Source organism: Callospermophilus lateralis, chromosome 1, assembly GCF_048772815.1.
Source record: "Callospermophilus lateralis isolate mCalLat2 chromosome 1, mCalLat2.hap1, whole genome shotgun sequence".
NCBI lineage: Eukaryota > Metazoa > Chordata > Mammalia > Rodentia > Sciuridae > Callospermophilus > Callospermophilus lateralis.
In genome coordinates, this window is record NC_135305.1 from 99,843,429 (window position 1) to 99,854,546 (window position 11,118).

Consider the following 11,118-nt stretch of genomic DNA (forward strand, 5'->3'; position numbering starts at 1 on the left):
TTGTCATTCACTTTTCTGCATACTTTATTTGTTACAAACATACAATTTTTAAATATAGACTGTAAAACTCCATTTGCAAAAGTCTGCTATTGTAAGGAGTGCACACCAGCAGGAAGGATTCTTAAACTTTTTTCTCTATGAGTTTTTTTCTGTCAGTTTTGCTAGTTAGTGGTAAATACGGGACCCGCCATTTTACAGACCTGTCTGAAGCTTCTGGCTGTATTCACATTGCTCTTTTGAAGCAGCCCTGCTCGTCTCAAAAATTGATCAGAATCTGAGCTTCAACCTACAGGCAGTGAGATCAACAGCCCGTCTGGACTCTGCTTTTGAACGGTTTTCAGGAAGTGTGATTTCTGAATGGGTACTGCACTTCACGGATTTGTTTGAATTGCCCATGCAGCTCTATGTTTGTTAAAGTGCATTCTTCTTTTAAAAAATAAGCAAGAGGAATAATCTTTACTCTTTAACCAAGGTACTTAAAAAAATGAACTTTTTGGTCTCTCAGCAGATATTCCCAAATTGATCCTATCACTACAAATTTTAGTGTTCTATTTACAAACATTTAGGGTTACAGGTGGAGGGGACCTTATAAAATTAAAGGTGCAGCTTCACTTGAAGCAGAAATCAGCTCTACAAATTTATACATAGGCATACACACTTGGTTTACAATGCATAATAAGGATGTTGGTATTTACAGAGACTGAAGACATCCTCCCCCCTCCCCCCAAAAAACCCCTTTAAAAGTAATTTCCAACCTAAACTCTTAATTGTACATCTAGATCAGGAAGCTGTCTCCTGCTATCAAGATTTGGTTTTAAATCATTCAAATTATTTCTGTAGATTCTCTACTGGCAGGACACCAGTCCCAGCTTTGGAGTGAAGAGCCTAGTCTAAGGAAGTCACTGGTAGACATGATTGGCAGTGAAGATTTCTATTAAACAGAAAGTGTGTTATCTGGAACTATATCAGAAGACAGGGGATTTTATAAAGTGATTTTGGAAACACATTTGCATGAAGATTCAAAAGGAAGAATAAATGCCAACTAATAAAATTATTCTAGACTTCAGAAAAAAGTTCAAATACACTGTTGATAATAGTTACTATCCATATAAGTCATTGAAAAATAACTCAAATAAACTTGCCTGCTACCAAAATGTGCAAAACCATGGACTCTCTATAATGTATATTGATACTGATTTAAAGTCACTTTCTAGATTTTTGCTGTTATATATTGGCTTTTAGAAATTCTGAGAACTTTTGTACACAGGGGAGATGTGGGCTGGGAGAAAAGGGCTTATGCCTAATATCAGTTTAAAATGAAACTCCCAAATTCCTACAACACAAACACATTTAAGCGACATAATTATGTTCTTTAATTTTCTTGAGGCTCTTCCTACATTTTTGCTTGTTAAAAAGAAATTTTAAAGGGGGAAGAAACAAACCACTTGCTATTTTATTTCCAAATATTAAGATTTTACTAACCAGCCTGATCTTGCAACACAGTGTACAAAACATTTTGCCTTTAAGAAATATGATATGGTCTAACTAATTTTTCTTGAAAGACTCAGCGATTAAAGTTATTGAAGGTAGGAAAAAAAAGGTTAAACTCATGCCTTCTGTAATATGCTAGCGGACACCAAACAGGTCTTACTTTCTCTCTAGTATACTGGACCCACATTTCATCGCACACACAAAAAAAGGTATGATCAGTCACCTTTCATCCAAGTTACTGGGTATTAGATACAACACAGGGAAATAAAATTTGCCTATTCAAAATTTCTGTTAATTAAAATATTTCATGAAACTTTGTTAGAATTACTTATGGGAAAAAAATTGATAGTTTTTAGCTTCTAATGAAGCTCTGCTCTCCCTTATTAGAAGTCCTACTGAAAAGTGAAACCATCAATATGGAATTTGCTGTTGTTTCAATATAAGTCTACCTATCCCAAATGGAATGTCTAATTAAAGAAGCACGAGTTAGATTTTCAAGTGAAAGTAAAAGACTGTGAATAGGGGTGATTACATTGATGGCATATTCCCTACATCCAAAAATATAAAATACATTCAAAAAGGCCTTACTTAGATCAGGGGTACAGATATCAATTGGGAATCATTAGGGTATAGGTCTTTGGGATGCAATTTTTCTGTTTCCAAATTTTCAGTACTGACAAATGGATCATATTTGTTAAAGTGTGTCAAATCCATTAGTAATAAAGACTAGGTTTTGAAACTGAGGACTGGGAAAGGTGACTTTAAATAGCAAAATCAGATATATCAACAGAACTCACCATTCAAGAGTCCAGCTATTTCTTGAAACTTCCGGGGCTAACATTTGAAAATTAATGTCTGTTTTTCTAAGTTAAAAATGGGAAATGAAGTTATAATTCACATTTCCACCTTACTATCTGGAATTTCAAGTGGGACATATGACATGAACTTTTTCTCTTTTGAGTCTATATCTTAAGGTAAACATGGTTCTTTTTTTCTTTTTTCTTTTCTACAAACTATCCCCCCCCAGCCCCACCCCCACACTCATTATTCAGTATATTGAATGGGAGTTTTAACTCTTTAGGAAGACAGCTAATTGATTTACAGTACTCTAAACTAACCCTGAAAACTGATAATCTCATTCATTTACCATAACTTCAGTGCTGTTGTTGACAGAAAAGAAAAAGTTACCTTAAGGCTCAAGGGAAAGTAACTTATTAATTTGTGAATGCAGCATTATTTACTCTCCCATCCATTGGAAACTAGCAAAATGCATTCTGGATCAATAATACAAACTTTCTAACACTAGCAAAGATTTCTACTCTTCTTTATATAGAGTCAGAACAATATTCATAAGCAGATTATCTAGGGGAGCCTGAGAAACCATGATCCACATCACACAAGGATTCCATGTATTTCATGATCAAAAAGTGCTTTATCTTTGAGAACTGTGTCAGGGTTAAAATGGAAATATACAATGCAAAATCACTTGACACTTTTTCAAGTGATTATACAAAGTGGAAAAGGAGCAAAAAGATGAAGGCTCTGCTCTCTGAACAGGCCTTATGCATGTAATTTTTAGGGTACACTAAATTAAAACTGTTTTGAGAATTAATAATAGTGGATTTTTTCACCACTAAATTCTAAAACCTGAGATTGGACATCAAAGCAGTCAACTTTGTCATTCATCAGAGCAATTCTGATACTTCCTAAAAATAGAAGAAAACTCAATTGAATTAACTCCAGGGTCAAATACATTAACGTTCCCCAATCAAAAAGGAGACTGATCAAACACATTATACTAAGAGTGCAACAGAATAACAACTCTTAGCAAACAAGTCATTTCTACATAAGCAAAAAAGTCACTTCTCTCCTTCCCCTTCTTACTGATCAAGGCCACACTATTTTCAAATGAATATCTACTGAGAGATCAGTTGTGCATTGGACAAAGTACCATAATTGGGTTAAAAATGAAAACAAAATTTACAGTGAAGAATACTTATGTGCATGGCTTACACACTCCAGCTTCTTAATTTCATCAACCTCGAAAGCAAGGTAGATGCAAACAGTCATCTTGTGTAGATTACATTCTACACCCCTGTAAAGCCAGTCAAGGTCACATTTAACAAAGCATCCTCAGCAACTAGTGCCTGAAGTGTGCAGCCGTTTACAGACCACTCAATATGAGGGCATTATTATAACCAGCCTCTTTTGCCCACAACCCTGCATTTTCAGATAAGACAGGATAATTGTTTTGTTTTGAGAAAACCGAAGCTTGAATCTCTTAAAAAGACCTGCAATTTACTGCACAGTGATCCAGAGGTAACAAAGGAATCAGGTTAATGGCTGCCTGCACCAAAAGCCTCTCAATCATTTTGCAGTAAATAATTATGGAAAGTGACATGACAAGTAGCCATGTGTGTATCACAGCTACAGTCATTTATACCACCTACATGCCTCCAACAGTTACATAGGGTGTCTGGGTTTTTGGTTTGGTTTTCACTTAAGATTTTTGGTGCCATATAGATTTATATTTTTATTTGTGCAGCATATGCACTGAAAAACTTGCTGACTAGAACTGCTGTTCCACTTGCTAAAATGATGGGTAAGGACAATAGAAACCAGAAAGGAGTAATAAGATCTCTTCACAGATTTTTTACTCTTGATTCTATTCCTAAAAGTTGAATTCTCATCTCTGTAGCATGGTAGTTTGAGAAACAAACCTTCCACCAATTATTTTAAAAGGAGTTTTAGTTCCCTGCTTTTCAGGAATATACTATTTTGATTATCTGGGATGTTTGCCAGATTAAAACACAACCTCTAAATAGTTCATAGTAGCAGTTGAATAACAAAACAAAAAAGTTGGTTGTTTCCCATAGTTTATACAATGCCATTATTTGAGTGAAACCAACAAAGACCATTTCTCTCAATAAGCTAATATTTATGAATGAATCTCTATACTTTGCTGATTTCTATTGCCCCTAGTCACTGGAATAAGGATCAGTGAAATGCTACAATTAATCCACATCCTTCTGCAATCTTCCTACAGTGGGAAGAGAGGCCATGAACCACCCCCTGCAGGAGAAATAAACCTTAGAGATTGGTTAAGACTTAAAAACCCACCACTATGACATTTATCACTTAATCTTACATAGGCAGGTCAAAATTTTAATATAAATTACTTTTGCCAACACATAGCTTATGCATTCTTTGCTCCTTTTTTTGGAGGATTCTCAAATTGATATCTAAAGATTTACATATGATATATTACTGTTATATGGTCTAATGACTAAGAAAATTTCTCTGGTAACCAAAGCTGATGCCATATATGGTAGTGTTCTTGGCATATATTCTATATGCCTCAGACCACTTCCACATTCTTTCTATTCAGCTAATTATAGCTTAGTAGCCACTGGTGAAGGATTGTGAAGACCCTGTCATTTCTACAGAATAGAAAGGCAAGGCTAGTTACTGCAATTCAGCCAAACAAAAAGAAAAGAAAAAATAAACCAACCCCTTGAAAAGGAGAGGTACTGCACCTTTGCAAAATTGAACTGGCTCACTGCAGCTGAGCAACAGAACCACCACTGAAGCAAGAAAACAAGTTGGTCTATACAGGAATTGTACATGGTTTGAAAAGGAAAAAGTTACAGCAATCAACTAATAGCTGCAACCTTAATTTTCATTGCTGCCTCAGAGTTTGAAACTTAAGTTTCTGCAAACCTAATGCTAGCTTCTTAGCTCCTTTACTAAAACTAGGAATTTGTTCTCCGCAGCAAAGAAATGAACACTCAAAACACATAGGTAAATACAGCAGGACATTATTGAAAACAGCTGCCTTGTAGTACAAAATACAGTACAAGTATACGGATGTCATTAAAACATCAAAAATACTATTGCTCCCATACAATTTAGGAAACATTCTTTGCAACGGAGAAAAATTTAAAAGAAAAGCTTTAAAAAAATCTGTTTAAAAATTCTACTGTGGATGATGAGAGTAGAGAAATAGTCTGAAAAGGGCACCAATGTTTGTGGCTCTTCCACTTTTTTTTTTTTTTTTAAATCTAAGATCAACAATATTCTGAATCATAGTCTATGTTTTAAAAAAGCCTAATTTTATATACACAATTATTTCCCTCCCTCTCAGCCACAAATACATGAAACGACCTTTTTGTATATTACTTATTTCCCAATAAATACAAAAAGATTGTATAGATTGAATAATACCAAAATAAGATAATAAAAAGGATATGCAATAAATTAAAAAGGCAGCTCAAATAAAGGGCAGGCATGCAGTTAAAAAAAATACTAAGATTGTGGAGGTGGGGTTACTTGCCTCCTGGTTGAAAAGGTGTCACACAAATACCTGAAAACTTTGGAAAGAACATTAGCTCCCATTCAATTAAAAGTTACCTAGGTCTATGACACTTTTAGGAATACCTTTTGATGGGGTTGGGATTAACTTGATTAGTAAAAATCATTTCTACTGAAAATCCTTTTAAAATATAGAAGAGGCGATCCTTGAAAACCCCAACTTTTATTCTTGAAAGACAGCTGGATAAACTGGCAAAAGCCAGTTTGTTGAAATTTCAAGATGGTATAAAAATGCTTCCAGGATAAAGTCAGCATATTCACGTTCACTTCAGTTCCATTCACAGATGGATTTCAGCTTCCACCGGGAGCACTGCTTGAATCATTCATCCATCATTTGCCAACTTTGATTGTGAGGTACTGATACAATGGATCAAGTTCTTAAAATTTTATTTTAAAATAAATGATGCTGGAATTCTGGACCTGAGGATCTTTAGTATCGAACAAATCCACAGATTAAACTGAAGGTAAATTAAGACTTCAGTTTTGGTTATTTCCAACTTTTCTGTGAGGATGTATATTCCATTAAAGCTCAGGCTTGTAGCCACACTGTTCCTTTAACAGGTATTTGTCAAGTTTTACGGTTTAAAATGCAGCCAACCAGTGGCTGTAACAGCCGAATTAGCCTTAATTCACTGGCTCATATGGGAGCCATAGGGATCTGGCTCTCATCCATACCTAAGCCATTTCTTGGTAATGACCTCCATATTTAGAGATCAAGGGAAGAACTTTAGTGAGCAGCAACCAATCCACTCAAACAGTTTGCCTTGTGCTTTATGCCTGACTTCTTGTGCCTACCTCAGCAATCCCCAATGTAAAATTTTTTTAAAAAATTTTCAAACTTTTAAACTATTTTAGTAATGGATTCTAGTTCAAGCATTGATATCAGAATTTATCTGCATCCCGGAAAACAATTCTGCAAAGAAAAGACATGGGCCTTGGTCCAGGTTCCATGCAAAACCATTTTTTTAAAAATGGATCCAATTTGTTTCTATATTCTCCAATGGCTTCTTTAATTCTTTTGCCCTGTCCATGATTATGTGAAGTTGCATTCCTTTTCATAAACCTGTACCCTCAGAACTGGGTAAATGCAAAGGCCTTTCTTCTCAAGGATTCCATGAAGATCTAGATCCAAAACGCTGATTTCAATGGATGTGAAGGGATAGACACTGCAATAGTGAGGCCTGGAGAGATCTTTAGATTACCCAGGTACAACACAAATTTAACTGTTATCAATGGGTGGGTCTGGGTGACTCAGACGTGTTTTGGGCCCAGACGTTTGAAGATCTATCCCTTCCAGGGTTATCCTGATGGGTTTAGGAACCTCAATTGGGAAACAACAGAAGCTGAGACTTTCGCGCGGGTGAGGAGACGCTGTTGTCCTCTCTTTGCAGGTTGCTGTCAGTTCCTTGGAACTTTACTGCTTTTCTCTAATTGTCCGTGACTGTTCTTTTACGGTTACTTCTCTTAACTATATTATTTTTTATTTTGCTTTCTCCCTTTGCAGCCTCCCTTGTTCCCTTCTGCACTAACTCACTGGAGGTGAGCAGAAAAGGGAACTTTCTAGCCAAGGGGATGGTGGTGGGGTAGGGGAGGCCAGTAGGAGAAGCTGCCCATTTCAATCCTCATCCACCTCCTCACCCTCGGACTCATCGCCGCCGCCGCTGCCCCCACCACGGCGCTCATAAAGCTTATCCCTCTGTCGCTCCTGGATTTCTTTCATCTCATCCGCATACCGGCAAAAGGCGCCTCCGAACTTGCCCCAGGCCTTGAAGGGCACGGTGATGGCGTTGCGGTAAGACGGCTTCACCTCGCTCACACGCAGAAACACCCCGTACTTGTTGCAGCCCACGTCGAAGAAGAAGCGCTTGGAGTCCACCGTGATGGAGGTGCCCTCCGGGAGCTCCCCGTATAGGCCGCCCCCGGGGCCGACGCCGCCCCCCGGACCTCCGGTCAGCTCGTCCTCCTCACCGCCGTAGTCGTCGATGAGCTTGGCCAGCGCGTCGCGGAACTCGATGAGGCCCTGCGCGGGCAGCGCGATGGTCTGACCGCTCTGTAGGCCGCCGGGCCCGGGCCCCGCGCCGAAGCCGCCGCCGCCGCGGTTGACCGTCTGGCGGATGCGCAGGAAGCGGCCGCGCTGGTTCTCCTTCAGGTCCAGGTAATACTTGCGGTTCTCGCGCACCAGGAACTCGCTCTTGAGCGCGCGCCGCGGCCCGCCGCCCTCTTCGGCGCCCGCTGCCAGCTGCTCGGGGCTGCTGGGGCCCAGCTGCGCGTAGTGCTCGATGAAGTCTCCCAGCGAGTCACGGAACTCGGCGGCCACCGCCATGGATAGCGTGAGACGGCTCTTGGAGCCGCCCGCGCCCACCTCAGCGATCTTGAGGAAGCGGCCTTTGGCGTTCTGCTTCACATCCAGGTAGAAGCGTTTGTTCTGGATGTCCAGCCGTTTCGAGGCCAGTTCCTGCGTCTCCTGTTCGCCGCCGCCGCGAGGCGCGGGCTGGAAGCCGCCGGGCCCACCACCGCCGCGCTCGCTGCCGCTGTCGCCGTCCGCCATCTTCTCGGCCGCCGCCTCGCCGCCTCCCGCCGCGCTCGCGCCCCCGCCCTCCGCCCTGCGGCTCGCGCTCCGGGGGCCCCCCAGCCTCGCCCGCGGCTCCTCACGCGCGCCCGCCGCTCATCGCCGGCCGCCGCCGCCCCCCATCGCCTCCGCGCCCCGCCCCCGCGGCTTCCGCGCAGCACGGCCCGCTTCCGGCGCGCGGTTTCCCGTGACGTCACTCCGCCCGCCCGCCACCGCCTCTCGGCCGGAAGCGCCGCGCGCCACGACGGCGCGGCGCAGGTGTGACGTCACGGGATGCGCCAGGCGGGAGGCTCGGTGAGGCTGGGCCTTGCTGGCCTCTGAGTAATCGGCCAGTTACCTCTGTGCTCCAGTGCTAGTGGCGCGTTCTCTTGTTACACCTGAATAAAGTCCTTATCCCTTCACCCTACGGGCACCTTCAGCTCCCGCCCCCACGTCCCGCTGCACTGTGGACAGGACGCAGCCCCGTTTTTGGAGCTCTACGGCAACCGGGCTGAAACGTACTTTGAAGCAGCCAGAAGTGGGGGCTGATGGGTCTGTGATTCTTAAGAGGAGTCAGGACACGAGACTGAAGGACAAGCTGTAGTGGCCCGGGGGTTGGAGAAGAGCTTACCTAGCAGACGGGAAGGAGTACATTGGGACACAGAGTCTGCGCTGGGAGCTGAGGACAGCTGGGGTGGGGGGTGTTTGGGTCTGTGGAGTGACCGTAGGTGACATTGGAGGTTATGATAGCTCAAGGAAGGCCCTCTGTAGTGCACACCCAAGTCTAGAGATCTTATATGTGATCAGATTCACAATTTGGAAAGATCGTGGGTAAAATATAGAAGGTAGTTGAATGACGTGAGATTTTTGAATCCATAGTTAAATAAACAAGCTCTTTGTCCATGCACTTACTAGTCATTTTAAAGGGTTAAGGAATTCAACCCTGCTAGGCTTTAATTTCATTATCAATAGATGTGAATAACTTTGATGCGACCTTTTGCTTTAAGGTGCAAAAAAGAGGCTCCATTTAAATAGTGTCGAAGAAATGTAGGCAAAGAAAAAGAAGCATTGCAGTCTCACTGTCCGGATTTGAATCTAGGTGACATTGACCAGTTATTAATTTTCCCAAGCCAGAGTTTCCTCATCCTTAAATGTAGTTATTAACAAATAATAACTGACAAAGGACTGTGACCGGAAGATATAAAGAACATTTAGAACTCATGAATAAGACGACACAATATAAAAACATGGGCAAAATATTTTAACAGACACTTTGCCACTGAAGATATACAGTAGTTGATGAGAACAATGAAACAATGCTTGGCATCACTAATCCTTAGGGAAATGTAAATTAAAATCATAATTAAATATCATTAAACACACGATAGAGTGGCTAAAATTTAAAAAGACTGACAATCAAATGTTGGCAAAAATGTGGAGAAACTGGAATTCTCACACTGCTGGTGGGAATGTAAAGTGACATCTTGGAAAACAGTTTAGTAGGTTGTTTTTAAATAATTTTAACTAGCACATAGTAATGGTCCCTATGTATAGGGTACCATGTGATGTTTTGATACTTGGATACATTGTTTAGGCAGTTAATTATGAACATACTTACCATAAGGCCTAATTGTTCCACTGCTAAGTATTTACCCAGGGAAAATAAAGGTGTATCCATAGAAAACATACTGTATGACTTTAAAAAATTAGAAAATAATGTATAAATATAAATATATACATATATATATATACATACACATACACCTAGTGGGGGTGGGCTGGTCTGAGATTCTCAAGCTGCTCTGCTAGACTGCTCTGCTAAAATGTGCTGCTTTGATGCATCTTTGGAATGTCAAATTTCTTTCTCCAGTTTATTCCTTCTTGGAAGCCTTATATAAGAATATGTACATATATACATATGTGTGTGTGTGTGTGTGTGTGTGTGTGTGTGTGTATGGAAGCAAATAAGTAGTGGCCTGGGCATAGAGGGAGGGATAGATTGGAAGGGGACATCAGGGAACTTTCAGGGTGGAAGTTTTATTTTGTGGTAGTAGTTTCACAGATGTGCCAAAAAGTCACTGATATATACAGCTTATTTTAGATTATACGTCTATAAAGTAGTTACTGGTTTTGGAAAAGAAAAAATTAAAGAGGATATTCAGGAGATTTACATTTAAGAAAATACCTTGTAGGATTGTCAGACATAATCCTTGAAAAATGTTTAGCATAATACCTAAATTATAGTGAGTACTTAATAAGTGGACCCAGGAGTGAGTTCAGAAAAGGGTAAGTATGGAGATCAGGTTGAGATCCTCCAGCAGACAGGGTGGGTTTAATGTCAAGCTTCTAGAAGAAGGAGAGTCAAATTTGGGTCTTGGACATATCTACCCTTGGAGAGGATTTTAACATTTCAAATTCTTAGGGAAGGAATGCAATGTCAAGTATCACTGGACATTCATGAAAGATACGCACCCAACTCCTGTAACTTGCTAACCAAACCACTTTCTGATTTCTGATTTCCCTACATCAGAGACCCCAACATTCAGTTCAAGCAAATGACTCTACCTTTCTGTTCATTTTTTATCAGTTTGTTTTTTAAAATATTTTTTAAATTGTTAATGGACCTTTATTTTATTTATTTATATGTGGTGCTGAGAATCGAACCCAATGCCTCACATGTGCTAGGCAAGCACTCTACAACTAAGCCA

General features: G+C 40.6%; 1 protein-coding gene across 1 annotated transcript; it reads right to left on the reverse strand.

Moving 5' to 3' along the window:
- Purb (purine rich element binding protein B) lies at nucleotides 1-8,446 on the reverse strand. Its single transcript, XM_076836764.2, has one exon. It carries the CDS (start codon nucleotides 8,408-8,410, stop codon nucleotides 7,478-7,480), a length of 933 nt encoding a protein of 310 aa, XP_076692879.1. The 5' UTR covers nucleotides 8,411-8,446; the 3' UTR covers nucleotides 1-7,477.
- Between the last annotated feature and the right edge of the window lie 2,672 nt (nucleotides 8,447-11,118).